Here is an 18,331-nt window from a genome sequence, read left to right as displayed (position 1 = left end):
CAGAAGACTAAGCTCATTAATTAGAGACGGGGTTTACTTTTTTGTTGGTTAAACAAATTTTTATGTGTATATTTAAAGTATACAACATAATATTATTAGAAAAAAAATACATATGTATGGGCATACAGTAAAGTACAATGGTTATAGTAGTAAAACAAAGTAATATATCCCTGATCTCATATAGTTATCCATACCCTCCAAGAACAGCAATAGTCTACCCAGTCAGGAAAAATCCTGAAAATGCTGTGGTTAACTAGGGCCCTCATGTTGCATATTAGATCTTTCTGTGTGTTCATCCTACATATTCACTGCTGTGTATCACATGACCTGCACCTCCTGAGTCCCTCCCTCACCAGCCACCCCTGGTAACCACTGTTTTATTCTCTATCGCTATATATTTTACCTTAAGGATGGTTACTTTTTATTCTGCCTCATGTATTGACATTTTACCATATATTTCTTGTGACAGTTTGAATAATACCCACTCTAAAATATATAATTACTGTCCAACATGCACATGTACACAATTATATGCTTGCTTTCAAGTTCAAAACTAAAGCTCACTAAAATTCTGTCGTGGTGTTTATTTCTTTTTCTAAAGTCACCTATTAAATAAGAATTAATCCTACATTTAATGTACTATAATTGTATATTTTATAAGCCATTAGAATAAAATGAATCTATATTTTAATATTTTAACAGATTAATGCATAAATAGTTACTACTGAAATACTCTACACTGTTTTTCTTGTGGTGTAATCTGTATGATTAGTTTTACATGGCTAGATAAGGGTAATATAAATTTAAAATCTCCTTCATTGGTTGATTCATAGGCAAGTAATTTTACTGTCAAAAACCAGTTTGCTCCTGTTTTCTATATTTGATGTAAATTATAATTGATATTATTTTAGTTCCATCTCCTGTGTTAATTTTCTCATTTAATGTGATTTGCTCCATTTTCCTAATAGCAATTACTTGGCGAGCTCTCAGAGGTAACCCACATTCATTCCCTCCTGGCAACTCTTTCAATATAATTTTTTGGATTCAATCTCTGGACTTAACACCCTCCAAATGTTCCAGCTGTGCTTAGTTTTCATTGCAGAGTTCCAGAGAGACCAAATTTAGAGAAAAATGTGTAATTCAGAGTAGGTTAAAATTTTAAAAACAGTTCAATTTTAATGGCTTTTTGAGCTTGTTACTTGCATAATTTCCCCTCTGAAGCAGTATCTTGTGTGAATCAGGAGTTCATCTCTCAGTCTCTCAATAACTTTAACCCTTGAGAATTCTCACTCAGCTTTCATTGCTAAAGAAAAATGACTCATTTCAGCTTAATTATGAATAGGAAAGTAAGTTTCCTACAAGGTCTAGTAATTCTGACTTCTTCCAGAGAAAGACAAAAGGAGAGATTTTGTCTTAAATAGAACTTTATATTTGTGAGAAAAAATGGGTGATGCAAAAGTGGGTCCACCCCAGGCTGCCCATGCTGACAGCTTTGCCCAAAAACTGAGGGTTTTGTGGGAATGTGGGACTTTCAGTGCTAATTACCAGGAAAGAATTGGTCAACGTATTGTTTGTATTTGGAGCTCCAGCACCTTTGGCACAGAAGGAAATGATGCAGAGTGCCTTTCTGTCCTTCAAGACTTTCTATAAGTTGAAGGCACATTGGATCATCAGTTCTGTACCTCCAACCAGAAACAGCCAAGAGGCAGAAGTTGAGCAGTAGGTAAAGAGAAGTGAAGAAGATAGGGAGGGAAACAATCCCTATCTGCGATGATGTCAGCAATTGGTACTGATTGTGCTTCCTCCACGTCATATATTACCATCCAGTCCACAAAGTAGCTGTCTTGGTTGCCTTCTCAGAACAAGGAAGGCACTTTTTCTTGCTTTTCATGTCAGAAGTTAGAAGCATGAGGCAGAAGGAGAGGACCAAGAAAAGAGGAAAATATGCAAGTAAATATAATTTATGATATGTCATGAAAATTTTTCGCTCGAGTTTGGAAATTTTCATATGGGTTTTATTTTTTTAAAACCTATTATTCTGTTAGTCATACTGATAAAGTTGCATTAGATAGCAATGACAGATGAATGAAGTGAGGCACAGAACATTTGGTGAGCCTGTCTTCAGGCTCAATTTGTGACAATAACACGCAGTGTATTTAGTTTTTCATAGCATTATTTGATGCATAGCAAAATACTAGCTGTTCTTGTTTTTATGAAAGCAGAAGATATGAATCATCGTGCAATGCAGAACTCATTGCTTTTTTGGTTTATTTAAGCTTTAGAAACAATACTTTAAACTCTGACACTTGTGAAACATTAATGCAAGAATTCATTAAACCTTCATGAAATTACATGCAAAGAATATTCTGGTCAAGGGAACATTGAATATATTTTGGGTGACTTTGGTGTGTGCTAAGTATTCCATTTTGGTGATGTTTGCTGTAGTTTTGGTTGCTTTAAATATCTTATTGGCCCAAATATAGGAAGAATATTTTGTGGAGTATAGTGATAATAATAATAATGCATTCTAATACATTATTTATATATTAGAAATAGTTCAGATCTTGAATGCTGAGGGAATTATCAATCCTCTGTCCCATCTAACTTCGTGACAGAATCCTGCCCCTTTCTTCCTCTTCTTCCTCCCTAGCTGCCTCTGTCCTCCCTGCCCTCTGTCTCCCCTGGTACTTAGCAGCCTTATAATGCCTTCTTTCAGTTCTACTTCCATCCTTGTATTACACCCTTCCCACCTTCCCCACCCTGCTGGTTGGTGAGTGTTGGCTTTTAAGAGATGGCTTAGGAGAATTTGGGCTCCTCCCTCTGCAGTTCCACAGGTGTTCTTCATTTGCTGTGAAGGCAGCCACAATGAAGCCTGGCATGTTGTTTTTTGAGTAATTTTAATTTTGAAATGATGTGTTTATGAGTGCTGTGTTTTTGTTTTTGATCTCTGTGGAAATTGGGGAGGACTCTTGAAATCAATATTACCTTATATTTGGGCCAATTTAAAACATAGAAATAAGTACTGTTCTAATCAAAGGACCAGATTACCAAAAGGTCTCTTTGCATTTTATATGCTAATCCTAAACTTTAAGATAATTAAATTGTGCCACCGCAGTATTTAAACTATACCTTAGTTACAAGGCATCACTCTCTGTATCTTTGATTCTATAAAGAAGATGTGCCTTTTGAGAATTTGGAGCCTCCTACAGTGCAGTTATTTATTAGTTAAAATTAATTTGTTTACATTTGAAGTTTTAACTATTGTGATTTTTAGTAAGGAATACATATACTGTTTTATAATAACCAGTATTTGTGATTTAAAAATTGAGAAACAATTTTTTTTTAATCACATCTGCCTTTTTAAAGTCCCCACATACCTTTTTTCTAGTTTGTTTGTGAATTGCAGTCATCTACATTAACCAAAGACCATAACTTTCTTTTCTTTATTTCCTCTTTTTTTTCAGTATTTTTTGTTGTTCCACTGTAGTTGTACATAATGGTGAAATTTGTTGTTAAATATTCATACATGCACACAATTTAACAATATAGTTTGGCAATATATGTTTTTTGTTTGTGGTGTTGTGGATCAAACCCTTGATCTTGAGCAAACCAGGCAAGTGCTATACCCCTGAGCTCTACCCCAGCCCTAAAGACCATGTTTGTACCATGTCTCACACCATCCACCCTACAACAAACCCATTTTAACAAGAAAAATTCTGACTTTAATAGATCAGTATGGAGATTGTGGCAGAAAGCCTTCAAAGAATTAATATCAGTGTTTTAAAAATTATTTATTTTAGAGCATACTCCTTATGAGAATGTTGCTTCTCTCCTTAATAAATTTCTTGGAAATAGCAGAATTAAAAACCTTTAAATATAGCATACATTTAAAATAAGGAGTGATGTTTAATGCTGTTGATATTGACTTCCAGTGCCATTGAAATCACTAGTAATTTCAAGTCATTTGATCTACCCTGGTCTTTATGAATCCAAGTCCAAATTTAGTTTTATTGACATTTATTATTATAATACTGTTTGCTCTTGGTGTATCATTGCTACTCCTCAACTTACATGTTGACTTTGAACAAATATGTAGAATGTTTAAAAGATGATTTTTAATTATTATTCACCATGTGGGATCAGAAGTGTGTGTGTATGCATACACACATGCAGAATTGTTATAGGCTTGCAAATAAGCCTAAAATCAATAGCCAAAGATGTCCTATGTATAATTAATTTTCTTAATCGAGGTTTACATTTTTAAATTTTCAAGTTAATTATTTGTCATTTTATAGAAACAAAGGATGGAGTATGGTCCAAGACCAGCTGATACTCCTTCTGCCCCATCACCTCCTCCAACGCCAGCTCCTGTTCCTGTCCCCCTTCCACCTTCTGTACCAGCACCTGTTCCTGTGTCAAAAGTCCCAGCAAATGTAACACGTCAGAACAGCAGCTCCAGTGACAGTGGTGGCAGCATTGTGCGCGACAGCCAGAGACACAAACCACCGCCTGTGGACCGTAAGTTTCTGGGGAGACAAAAAAGTTTCTGACAATTAAAAGGACTGTTAAGTAGAATATCGTTTATTCTTGATTCTGATGTTATTAGATATTATTAAATATGAACAATACTCCTTTATAGTTGTATAGTACTTTATAGATTACAGAGATTTTTCACCTGGTTTCTCATCATTTATAAACTGATTAGCAGGAAGTTCCCTCCATTCTCATGTAAGTATTACTACACATATTCCAATATATTGTGGCAGTTGAATGCATGCTCTGGAGCTACACATTCTGGAATTTGTGTACTGAAGCATCACTTACTGGCTCTGTGACCTTCAACAATTGAATAATCCTCTTTGTACTTCAGTGTCTGAATAGTGGGGGCAAAAATAATGGTGTCAGCATCCATAGGATGAGTTTGAAGATTTAATGAAATAATGCATGTACAGTGTTTAGTCCAATGCTTCTCAGCCAGGGGTGAGTTCACCTTTCTCTCCCTTCCCCTGGGGACATTTGATATCTACTGGGGACATTGTTTGGTTGCCACAACTGAGGCTTGTTTACTGGCGTCCAGTGGGCACAGGCCAGGGATGTTTAGCAACATTCTACAATGCACAAGACAACTGCATTCAGTAGGATTACCTGGTCCAAAATGTCACCTGTGTCGAAGCTGAAAATCTGACTGATCTGACTAACGTGATTATATTATAAGCCGTTAGTAGGTACTCATCATCTTCCTTTTCCTGCTTCTCTTCCTCATGTTTGTTACTCTCAAATGCACAGTGTCACTAGCTTAATATAATCGCCTGCCAAAAGCGATCTCAAACACACCCTTCAAATTCAGATTTTATCTGATTTAGAGCAGGTTTGGTTCATATTTTCATAAATGTAAATTTGATTTTTATAGAATGGTTTCTATGAAAACCAATTTAAATAAACTGACAGAAAAGACACAAAAGACACTCTGGCCAACTTTGAATTATCTTTGTTAGTATTGGGAAGAACAAGGTAGTTTTGAAAACTGAGATTAATCTTAGGTAGTTTTTGTTTTACTTCGTAGTATAGCATTTTAACATCCAAATTGTTTTAAAAGAATTATAATATTACTTTGCCTTACCTATACTTGTTATATAAAACTCCTGGAAAACTAGAGCCTGGAAGATGTTTCATATAGAAGGCATGAGTGTGTGCATGTATAAAATGGATATCTCTAGTTCTGTCAACATGGGACTCTGGGGGTTTTGTATTCTTTTCTCCATATAAATATACTTTTACTCTAAATGATCAGTCTGTTTCCATTTCTTTGAATACTGTTAATATTGTGGAAAAAGAATGATTCCCAGCTTATTCTTCAAACTGAATCTCATTTCTGACTTCTAGATATACGTATTCAACTATGAACTTTATTGTTGAGATCAGACACCTGATTCATGTTAAAAACTAAAATCTCAAATCCTTTTCACTCTCATTTTCATCCTGTTTTTTCATCTCAGTAAGTTTTAGCGATATCTATTTCATTATGATTTTTTTGATACTAGAGATTGAATCCAGCAGTGCTTACCCACTGAGCCACATCCACAGCTCCATGCCCCACCACACTTTTTTTTTTGGGATATGGGGTCTCACTAAATTGCTGAAGCTGACTTCAAACTTGTAATCCTCCTGCCTCAGCCTCCCAAGTTCCTGGGATTACAGGTGTGCGCCACTGCGCCCTGCTCAGTTATGATCATTCTTGATAAAAATAATTTAAAAAGAAATAAAACAATTACTGTTTAACTGTTCTGGAAATTCTGGTTAAGTACAATAAGCACAAACCTACTTTTATACATTACTTTCTCTCCCAGGTGTAACTGATTTAAATACCTTCTTATTCATATCTTAACCTTACCAGAAAACTAAAGGGAAAATGAAATTTTGGAAAAGCATTTAGCTCTTTCTGTGCAGCAAAAACAATGTGTATAAGTGTGTATAAGTGTGAATAACTATAATAAAATACAATGTGCTACATGTGGATTTTTCAAAAAGATGCAAAAGTATCTTTAGTATGAGATGTTTAGTATGAGATGAGAAAGTTCTATAAATATTTTATTGATTTCCCTAAGGAAAATTCTCCTCTTAGGGAAATGGCTCTTCCTTTCTTCATTCTTCCCACAAGTTTGTAACATTTCCCTCCTTTGTTAGATCAACACAGTAATCTTTGACACTGTGGTCCTCTTTTTTCCAGGCCTATGGTCAGAGTTCACAAGCATCCAGTCCCCATTTGGAACAGTATGTGGATTGGAACAGTTTGTTCTTTGTCTGACTCTAAAAAGCCAAGAATAACCTAATGGGAAAGAGGCATAGTTAGAATACTTTTAAAGATAGAGAACTCTCCTGATAATTGTGACTCATCATTTTCAAGTCTGTTTTTCATAAGTAAAAGGAGGACATTGGCATATAAAATATAAATATCTCTCCCCAAATTAATACATACACTTATTTCCTTACAATAATAAAAATTTGCAGTTACTTTTGTAAAGTTCTTTTTTTAAGGTATCTTAAAGGTATAGTTTGACATTAAACAAAAGTAATTTTTTATGAAACATTTATTTCTTAATAGCACTCTTTCAAGGACATGTTTTTACTCTGAATGTTAGAGCTTGGTAACAGTCTTTTAGAATCAAACAGACATGTTTAAGTGTGTGTATGTGTATTGAGAACCACATTTTTCTCAAATAATATCCTTTCATGCTCTTACATTTTCTGCTTTTTGCCTAAACCTTTCATAAAATATAAAATAGGAGGAACTAGAAAGTGAATACTCTTAAAAATGTTATCAGATAACCATGCTTGGACAAGAACCACTGTGCCTATTTTCAAAATACCACAAATGGCCACAGTTAGACTCCTTTTGCAGCAGTGTAGTTGTGTGTTACCTATATAGAGTAGCTACTCGGAGCCATGTGTCATGTAAGCTGTTAAAATTGGTTTATCGCATAATCCAGAAAGGTTCTACTCTTATCACTATTGAAGATACCAACACCTTAGTGGTTCACATTTCTTCCACTTCCTTTGAAATGTTAGTCCTTCTATTTGAGTTTAATCTTTTATAATCAGAACTGTTATTTTAGAAAGAGGTGTGAAGTTAGTCTGATTTGTTGTTTGCTTGAACACTGAAAATGGAAACCAAAAGCCAAGAGCGTGTTAGAAAGAGGCCTTTTGTATTTCCTGAAAGAAGGTGATCCATGGTGTGCTGGCTAAGTCAGTGGATGAGAAAATAAATCCTTTGATGTGGTGATACTTTTTAAAAATTCCTTTGGGATGGACTCATACGTTGTATGTATGGCTGTATAATGTAGTAATTTAAGTTACCTAATGAAATGCGGATGATGTGTTACTTCAATACAATAATCTATAGTGTTTTTTTCTCACTTTCTTTTGTGCTTCTTCCTTTCTTTTTCCTTTTCCCCTCCTCCCTTCCTCCTCCTTTTCTTCTTTTTTTGACTTCTAAAAAAGGTTTCCTAAATACTTGAGGTATTAAAAAATTAGACTGAAACAACACTGATTATTTCACACTCCACTTATTTCACAGGGATACCAAACATTTTCTAAAACATTTTACCTGAAAAGAAAAGAAAAAGATGTAGAACAACAATATAATAATGACATCACAAATATATCCCTTAGGGACCAGGTCATTGCCATTTCCCAATTTGATTAGTTAATTGGGTTACTGTATCAGTAATTTTGGTTTTAATTTTTTGAAAACAATATACAGATACTTTTTAATTCTTGAAAACAACATACACATAACTTAATGTGCTGACGTATGTATACACACGCTTGAAAAAATGCACACACAGACACATTATTCCCCATTCTTATACTTGCCCTCCCCCCACCCTTCCCTGCACCCGGTTTTCCTCAAGGTGGTAGTTCAACCATGCATCTTCCCCAGAAGCAAAAATGGCTGGGGGAGAAGGACAGTCTCAATGACCCGGACCATAAAACAGGTCTGAGCTGAAAAGTCAGAACATCTAGTTCTAGCTAAATTCTATTTCTAATTAACAATGTGACTTGGACAGATCATTTCTCTGTTTAACCTCCATTTTTCTATCTGGTTATCTAAGGGGTTTGTACATGATGATTTGCAAGGTCTCTTGCAGTGAAAAATTCAGGAGAATGCGTCCTTCATTAATTTGTCCAGTGAGCATTTATGGAATCACAACATATTCCACGTATTGGGGATATAGCATTAAACAAAACAGGGAAAACCCCTTTTTGTCCTCAGGCTTACATTTTAATGAAAGGAGATAGATACATAAAAGCATATCAAGAGAATATTAGAAAGTGTTAGTTTGGAGAATAATATAGCTCTGTAAATGGAGAATGCTGTTGGGGTGGGGTGGTTGTGGTTCAAATAGCTCAGGGGAAATCAGAAGGAGAGGAAGGAGGAACCATGTGGATATTTGGGGGACAGCATTTCAGGCTAAGGAGACTGGAATGGCCTTTAAATTTGGAAGCGCTGGGAAAGACATTGTGAACTAGAATAAGGGGTTCAGGAGGAGAGAAGTATTACCTTGGAGAGGTAGTTGGATTTGGGAGATTGTCTATCCTTTTTGTCTATCTGTCTATAGATAGATACATTTATTTTTATTTTGGAAGTACTAGAGATTGAATCCAGGGCCTCACACATGCTAGGCAAGTGTTCTGCCACTAAGCTACATCTCCAGCACTGAATTGGAATATATTTTGATGGTGATACTAACAGGATATTCTCACTCTTAAGTGAGCTCATGAGGGTGAGGATTAGGGAATAGAGCAAATTAGACTTGATTCTAATAGGTGGGGAATAGGATGCATTAACCTAGGGTAGCTTCATGGTACTTTTCACCAGACAAACTGGAAAGATTGAATTTATTGAAATGGGAAGTCTTAAAAATAAGTCCAAAAGCTTAATAAAAGCAAACTTCAGGAAGAAAATTAAGAATTTAGGATTGACAAGTTATATTTGAGGTATATTTCAGATATATTCATTGACTATCTATTAGATATTAAGTAAACAATGTGAATGTAGAATTCTGAGTAGTAGTCAGGACTGGTGTTTTAGTCAGCTTTTTCACCACTGTGACCAAAAGACTGGACAAGAACAATTTTAGAGAAGGAAAAGTTTATTTGGTGCTCACAGTTTCAGAGGTCTTAGTCCATGGATAGCCAACGGCATTGCTCTGGGCTCAAGAAGAGGCAGAACATCATGGCAGAAGGGTGTGAAGGAAGCAAGTAGCTCAGGACATGGAAAACAGGAAAAAATGAGAGAAAGCTCTGCTCACTAGGGACAAAATATGAACCTCAAAGACTTTCCCCCAGTGACATACATCCGCCAGCCATACACTACCTGCCTGCAGTTAGCACCCAGTGGATTAATCCATTGTTTAAGTTAAGGCTTTCATAACACAATCATTTCACCTCTGAAAATTCTTGCATTGTGTAACAAATGAGCTTTTGTGGGGTTACCACATATTTAAAACATAGCAACTGGAGCATGTAGTTTGGTAGTCATCAGCTTTTAATTGAGATGAGGCACAGTGATCATTGGTCGAGGTGTAGGCAGAGAAGAGGTGCACAGTTTTTGCCCAGGTGTACTTTAACATTACTAAGTTTAAGAGATGAGACCATTTAGAGGAAGATACTGAAAAGGAGGAAAATCAAGAGAGTGTGAAGTCCTAGAGACCCCAAGAAAAACGTTTTTCATGGAGGAACCTCTTGCTTCAAATGTTGCTGACAGGTTAAATGAGATTATGGCTGGGAAGGAATTTGCCACAAGTTTTACAAAGCATAGTAGAGAGAGAAACTGAATTGCAATGAACCTAAGAAAATGGAAGAATGGGAATGGATTCAGCTAGTGTAGGCAACGCTTTGTGGAGTTTTGCTTACGAGGTAGCAGAGTAATGGATGACCCCTGGGAGGTAACCTAGTAAGAAAGTACTTATCTAAAGGTAAGAGAACAAATAAGTTAATAATAACATATTTAAATAAGCTGATGAAATGATTTGGTGGAGGCAGGAAATTGAAGTCAAAGTATTTGAATAGGCAGAGAACTTGGTGCCTAGTGCAGGTAGATGGGCTGGCCTTGGAGCAGGGACCAGTTCATCTGTAATGTAATGGGCAAAGTTGAATGGGGAGCATATGGAGGTTCTCTTCTAATTCCTTTATTTTATACAGAAATTAGGATGTGAGATCATGAGGGTGAGGATTAGAGAATAGAGTTGGAGGTTTCCAGAGAAAGTAGAAGATATTAAATAATTGGGTAAGACTGTGTGGTTGTATGTGATCTAGGTGGGGTTTCTCAGCCTAGTCCCTGTGGTGGGAGGCTGGCTTGTGCTCTGGAGGATGTTTTGCATGTGGCGGGCCTCCACCCATTGTATGTCTATGGCAGCCACCCCCCTTCACCACCTTCAGCTCTGATAACCAAAAGTATCTCGAGGCATTGCCAAAGGTCCCTGGCATCAAAACTGTCCCTAGTTGAGAAGCAGTAAGGAAGTGTGTTATTGTCAGGGATGTGAGCAGACCCACTGGGGTCACCACTGCAGTAGTGGTCAGTGGGACCATTTGACATTGTGACATCCTCAGCTGTGCAGGCCTAGAGTATGCAGGATGGTAGATTCACCAGGGCTGATGCTTTACCAAATGAGTACAGTGAAGAGAGAAGAGAGGAGCCAGGGAATTACTTTGGTAATGGATCATGGATTTTATACTGGATGAGGATAAAAGTGAGGGATGGTAGGAGTCCTAGAATATGAGCCTGTTGGGGTCAAAGAATCATTGGGATTGAGGCTTAGAGAGAGGAACATAATGTTAGGAACTTTCAAACATGCCTTGCTCCCTGTTGGTGTCTAGGAAGGAAGTCTCAGATGGAGGAAGTGCAGGATGAGCTCATCCACAGGCTGACCATCGGTCGAAGTGCTGCTCAGAAGAAGTTCCACGTGCCACGGCAGAATGTGCCAGTTGTCAATATCACCTATGACTCCACACCAGAGGAGGTGAAGACATGGTTACAGTCGAAAGGCTTCAACCCTGTGTAAGTCTCTCTCTGGATCCTCGGTAGTTCTTTGTGTGAAGCATGCCTTATTTTCAGTTGAGTTATTTACATGTCACAAATGACTTAAAAAAAATATAAAAGCCCAGACTGCATTCTTCATTCCAAAAAATGATTATACATAGCTTAAAAAAAAAAAAGACTCAAAGACACAGAAATAACTATGATTTGGTGCCACCTTTTTCTAGTTGGTAGTATCTATTTATCATTGGTCCCTTCCACAAGTGTCAGCCCCTGTGAACTCTGGTAGTAACTTGCTTTCTCTCATGGGTTACACAGGGTAGGATTATGGTCTTAGTGGGACTTCCCACACCATCTAGGACATGACATGTAGTATAGACTTCCTCCTGCTGTGGGGTATGGTGTCGCAGGAAAATTAAAAAGCAGTTAACTGTCATCAATTAAAATCCTAATAGAGCTTTTCCTTTAGTAAAGCCCATGATAAAGGTCCTATGAATCTAAAATCTAAAAGCCTATAGACCTTTTGTGTATATTTGATACAATGAAATCTTTGAATAATACGTATTCTAAGAAGCCTGACATTTTGTAAACGCATTTAACACAACTGAAAGGTACAGTGGTTAGTCAATTACCTTGTAACTTGAAAGCTGTCTGTTCCTTATATAAAACACAATTTTTAAGGAATTCGTGTTAAGCAATAATAAAACTAGATCATTGGCTCCTTTTTAATGTTCATAATCAGTTATCTTGTGTAGCCTCTGGGTCAGGATCATGAAAGTTCCTTGTCAATTGCCTTTAACCATGCACTACAGAGACATTTAATGAGAATTCCCAGGTATGGAACCCTTTAAAAAATGTTACTAGCAGAAACAGATTTTTTTCTGGTTTCTATCTAGGCAATGTTTTAATGTTCTGATTTTAAAATTTTGTATTTCAGTACTGTCAATAGTCTTGGAGTATTAAATGGTGCACAACTTTTCTCTCTCAACAAAGATGAACTGAGAACAGTGTGCCCGGAAGGGGCCAGAGTCTTTAGCCAAATCACTGTACAAAAAGCTGCATTGGAGGTAAGACTTGTCAACCCAATGTGGTTTTTTTCTGCATTAGTCAACCATATGGACTGCAGATTGAAAGTTCTGGAAACAACTATTCTGGTCCACAATGGCCAATTTCCCTTTCCTACAAAGCTGAATTAAATGTGACTCAGCTTTTGTAAATTTTACAGGAGATCATCAGTGACCATTTTTAGGCAGATTAACTTATAAAGATTCACATAACAGAGCTTGAGCATATACTTTTGGACATTGAACAAAAAACATCTTATTTTATTGCATTAACTACTGTTATAGAAATTTTAATTTTGCCAAAATAAAAAAAAAAAGAAGAAAAAATTCACATCTGAGTTAGTAAATGCCTTAAGAGGCCAGAACTCTTCTGCCTATTCTTAATATTTACTTTGGAGATCTTAGTAGGTTATAAAGTCTTAAAACCCTGGCTGTGTGTCTTAAGCCTGGTTTTACTTCTGAATAATTGGGGGTGGAATAGTAACTGGAGATCATTGAAAACAGAGAGCCCTGAGTAGTAATTACTTAGTCATAGTTGTCTGTATGGAAGGAGAGTACATGTTTTCAAGGCTAGATATACTTAAGATTTTTATGTCGTCCTCTACTTAAAATAGGCTGTGTAAAGGTACTATTTTCTAATGGTTACATCTCATGGCTCTTACTGTCTCATAAAATTATGCTTGAACTCAAATGAAAGGTATAGGCTTTGGCCTAAAAATCAATACATAATTGTCTCCAGCAGGTATATTATATAAATTCAACTGTTAAATAACTCAGTATACAATAGCTTCATGCATATATATCCTGTAAGCATTCTTAATCAAGAGCTATTATATTCCCCTTGGAAATTTGCTCTAAGACATTGATCTTGGGGGATCTTTATCAGGTCATGATGATGGTTTTTGTATGTTGAATATGAATAAGAATTATGTCTTTTCTCAAGCAGTATTGTTACTATTCTACATTTTAATTAATTGTGGACTTTTTTTGGTACCAGGAATTGTACTCAGGGTTGCTTAACCACTGAGCCATATGCCCAGACCTTTTTATTTTTTATTTTGAGACAGGGTCTAGCTAAGTTGCTTAGTGCTTCACTGAGACAGGCTTTAAACTTGGGATCCTTCTGCCTCAGCCTCCAGAGTCACTGGGATTATAGGCATGCACTACTGTGCCTGTTTACATTTTAATTTTTTTAAAGAATGTATAGATAACTTCTCAGATACCCTTTTCTAATATACCTATTAGAAAAATCTGTATTCCTAAGATCCTGAACTCCTTCATTCTAGAGCTGCCTGTTGTCGTCATTTGCTGTCAGCGCCACTTCAGCGTGGTCTCTTGCTGCCAATTCCTCTGGGTGTGAATTGAGGCAGAGCCTGACTACTTGAGGTTCTCATGTTTCTCAGCCACCATTCCACCTCCCCTTTAGAATCTCCTGAATCCCATTTACCTTTTAGATTTCTCACCTATGTGAGACTTCTGTTGATGAAAGAATAAGCAAGGAGAGAAGACTCATGGATTATAGGTAGGGCTTGAGAATGAGAAAAGCCAGCTTTTTCCTAAAGGGTCAGAATGGTGTAAGGGAAAACTTGGTGTGTTCTGAGCCCATTCTTTGGCCTGTTTTAAAATTTAAAGGAGCTGGACACAGTGGTACACATCTGTAATCCTAGTGACTTGGGAGGCTAAGGCAGGAGAATCCCAAATGTGAGGCTAATTTCTGCAACTTAGCAAGACCCAGTCCCCAAAAATAAAAAGGACTGGGAAAATAGCTCAGTGGTAAAGCACCCCTCAGTTCAGATGCCAGTATTGCAATAACAACACCAAAAATGACATCTCCTTAAAGGAAGGTACAACCATGTCTTGTTTAACCCAGAAAGGGTTCTTTGATAACTTACCCTGTTATTGTGCTTATTATACACATATCCCCTCTCTCTCAGGGAATCAGAGCACTTCATCTGCTCTGATTTGTCCTTGTCATGTTAAAATGAAAAACATGGTGACTGAATTCCACTGATGCTTTATTAAACAGTATTAATGTGATCTGTTGGTGGGCTCCAGAAGCTTCACCTATGTGCAGGGAAATCTTTCGTTTTCCTGAAGAAGCACTCCAAGAAAACCACAGTTGACTTGCACCCTAAGCCGCTTCATTACACACCCCACAGCTGACACAACCAGTAACCATCTTGTCCAAACTATGTTTGTTTTTCAGGATAGCAATGGCAGCTCTGAGTTGCAAGAAATTATGCGAAGACGACAGGAAAAGATCAGTGCTGCTGCTAGTGATTCAGGAGTGGAATCTTTTGATGAAGGAAGCAGTCACTAATTTGTTGTTTGTTTTTAAACTCCATTATTCTTGGCATTATTGCAACATGCTTTGTTTTCAGAAGCCTTGAAGGGAATGTCAGATCTGGTTTTTTTTTTGGTATACATAATTATTGCCATAAAAAACAATACCTGAGTAAGCAGAGGAATTGCTTCTGGGCCCATTATTTTTATTAAAACTGACTGATTTTAGACTGAATTTTTTATCTTTGGGAATATTTTTCCTACTTTACCAATTAATTATTTCACTCCATCTTATTGTATAAGTAGGAATTATTCACTACCACAAAGTAAAGGGTATCGTCCAAGATTCAAAATCTAAATAATTCATTTTTTGTGAGTGTGGTGTCAGTCATTCAGGGTGTAGCTCACTAAAGCTGGCCTCTGCTTTCTTGGGTCTCTCCTCTGACATGCTCAATGATAGAATATTTAGATTTATTTTAAGTTCTTAATGCCAACTGTTTAAAAAATTAAAGCACGAATGAACTGTAAAGTATAGTCAGCCCTTGGACATGCAAATATAAACCTCTGGAGCATTCCCAAGACATTTTATTTGTCATGGCTCTGTTGATTGCAATTCCTTGCATTGCTTGTATTTTGATTTAGTTTATATTCTGCTTATGTGTACTGTGTACTTATATATAAGAAAGCACAAGTGGAAAGAGGTCATATACATTCAAAATCTATCAAAGAAAGTAGCCTGCAATGGTGTGCATTACAGTATTTTGCCTAATTAAGGCCTCAGTTATGAATATTGATATAAGTAGTTAAAGGATATTGGGGCCATTTTATGTGATTGTATGTGTCAAGTCTTTCTGGTGATAAGAAACATTTAATTTACACATACTTTAACCTTGTGAAAGATTCTAGATAAAGAAAAGAAAGATACCTAACCTCCAACAAATGTTATTTTTGGAAACACGATTTTTGTCATTAAATGTTATATTATTTCACATATATAAAGCAGATGTTATGTAAGAATGTTGTATATTTTAACATAAATTCATTTAGAGAGATTATCTAGATTCATTAATTTTTCATAGTGCCTTTTTCACATGAGTCAGCTGGAGAGTCTGCAATAAACAGTATTTGCTGTATGTTAACAAATGCCTTCTGTCTTACTGGTGAAAGGGTCTTTGCTTTGTAGACTGAGGATTAGATAGACTGGAATGGGAAAAAATACTGGTAACTTATAAAACAGTAACAACTGGCTTCTAGGCTATTTCTGAGTGGGTAGAAATTGCTCCAGAATATTTTCTTCCCTTGTTTCTTCTCTTTCTACCTCTCTTATCCATCATCTTTACCTTTCACCATCTAGTCCCAATTGGTAACAATGGTGAAAATTTATTTATACTGTACTTTCAATTGATAAATACATCCACATAAATTCTTGACTCAATATCTATAATAACCCTGTGATTTGTATTTTAATAGATGAGAATCTGTAGCTTCCTAGTGGCTGAACTTACCCAGGACATAAAGGACATGGGGCCTTTCATCTCCCATCTTTGTCTCTTTACCCTGCTGCACCTTGGAGAAAGTGAAGCAAACATGGGGATGAAAAAGTAAAATTGGTTCAGATCTTTTACACTTATTAAGCCCTGAGATACACACCTTAGTCCTTATTGAAGTTATCTGAAAACATAGGGATGAGACAGAAGATTGAAACATAAAGTAACGTGTGAAAAGTAGCATCCTTGATAATAAAATAATTGGTGCAATGTATGTCTTTATGTTACAAAATACCAAAGGAATGCATTGAAGAGGTAATACTTGCAGGAAGCAGTTATCTCACTTAGAGCTGTGGGGACAAAGAGAAGAGATTGATGGAATTTAAAAGTTTGAGGAAGAGACCCTATAGAGTTTGGATCCAGACATCTAAGGAATTTGGTCACTGGTTCTTAGAAATTTTGGGGAAAGATCCCATAAACTGGTACAAAACCAAAATGAAACAAAAACCCTGAAAGGAGGCATAACATAAATGGTGCTCTTGCCTCAGGAATTCAAAAGAATTCCCACGTGGAGGAAATAGTTGAGGAAATCCATGGGGTTCTGGGATGTGGACTTCTGAGGAGAGCATACCAGCCTGCTGCTACTTGGATCTGTATTGAGGCTATTTCTGGGAGCAGGGAGAACAGACTCGAAGCTTGAACCAACTACTGCTGCTGCAAATAATTTGCTACTTATTGAGTGAAGACCCACCATGAAGGTGAGGTTAGAAGAAGAGGAAGTAAAACAGGAATGAAAGTCCCTCGTTTCCCTTCCTGCCTTCTGTCTCCCTGTAGCATGTTCTTTGAGCAGAACCTACCAGGTGCTCACCTGGTAAAGTCCCAGACCATGAAGATAATGGTAAAAGGGTGGATTTGAAACTGAGAAAATAACTCAGTAGCCAACCCATTCCAACTTCCGGTTGCTTAGCCTCTGTACCTACTCTTCTATGTGTGTTTGAAGTTCCATACTACAGAAGTTTATGACTTTTCCTAACATGATGCAATCATCCTTCTTTGTAATTTGAAAGTATGTAACAGGGCTTTTTTTTTTTTTTTTTTTTTTTTTTTTTTGCGGTACTGGGGATCGAACTCAGGGCCTTGTGCTCAGGAGGCAAGCACTCTACCAGCTGAGCTATCTCCCCAGCCCACAACAAGGCATTTAATGTGAAGAATTGTTTAGGTAAAAAGAGAACATGAAAACATCACAGAAGTCTTAAACAGGAAGCAAATCCCACCCCTAGTGATTGGGAGCAAAGGGAAGAGGTCATGTTTACCAGCATTTAGCAGCCTGGAAGAAGGGGGCCCTGAGGAGATGCTTAAACTTTGATCTCCGAAGAGGAGGCTCTGTGTGGTAGGTACTGGTACATCGGGAGCACAGAGGAGAGCCTCCCTGTACAACTGGGAGAGACCCATGAGGAGTGAATTCCGGCCAGTTGATGCTGTCTCTCAGGGGAACCATGATGTCGGATCTTGAAATGTGGGAATAAAAACAAAATTTGAGTCACCTGCTTCTGGCATCAACTGTTAGAGTAGGAGTGAATCTCAGCTCACTGATTTTCAACCATTTGGTTATGGTATGCTTTTGTATCATTTTCTTCTTGTTTTTGGTTTCTTGGAACTGTGAGATTATAGTGTTTACTACATTTGGAAAATAATCAGCCATTATTTTTTTTCCCTGTCCTTCCTGCTAATTCTCCCCAGGAGACTAGAATTTTGTGTATTTTAGGTCATGAAATTTTCCCAAGCTCACTTATGCTGTTAATTTTTTATCCAGTTTTTCCCCCCTCTGTATTTCATTCTGGGCAGTTTCTATTCACTAACCTTTTCAACAACTAATCTTTTTTCAACAACTTCTAATCTGCTTTTAATCATTTCCATTATAATTTTTCATCTCAGACATTATAGTTTATCTAAAAATC

General features: G+C 36.8%; 1 protein-coding gene across 11 annotated transcripts in view; it reads left to right on the top strand.

Moving 5' to 3' along the window:
* The window catches only part of Eps8 (epidermal growth factor receptor pathway substrate 8), a 168,824-nt gene extending 153,040 nt beyond the window's left edge, over positions 1-15,784 (top strand). For all 11 annotated transcript variants that reach the window (XM_047549461.1, XM_047549464.1, XM_047549457.1 and 8 more), the window contains 4 exons: positions 4,296-4,518; positions 11,380-11,560; positions 12,477-12,606; positions 14,810-15,784. In XM_047549461.1, coding sequence (XP_047405417.1) covers positions 4,296-4,518; positions 11,380-11,560; positions 12,477-12,606; positions 14,810-14,923 — 648 coding nt within the window. In that variant the 3' untranslated portion in view covers positions 14,924-15,784. The remainder of the gene's footprint in view (positions 1-4,295; positions 4,519-11,379; positions 11,561-12,476; positions 12,607-14,809) is intronic.
* Positions 15,785-18,331: the final 2,547 nt, after the last annotated feature.

This window comes from Sciurus carolinensis, chromosome 4 (assembly GCF_902686445.1).
Source record: "Sciurus carolinensis chromosome 4, mSciCar1.2, whole genome shotgun sequence".
Taxonomy (NCBI): domain Eukaryota; kingdom Metazoa; phylum Chordata; class Mammalia; order Rodentia; family Sciuridae; genus Sciurus; species Sciurus carolinensis.
Note: the sequence above shows the minus strand (reverse complement) of the source record. Positions and strands in the feature narration are given on the sequence as shown.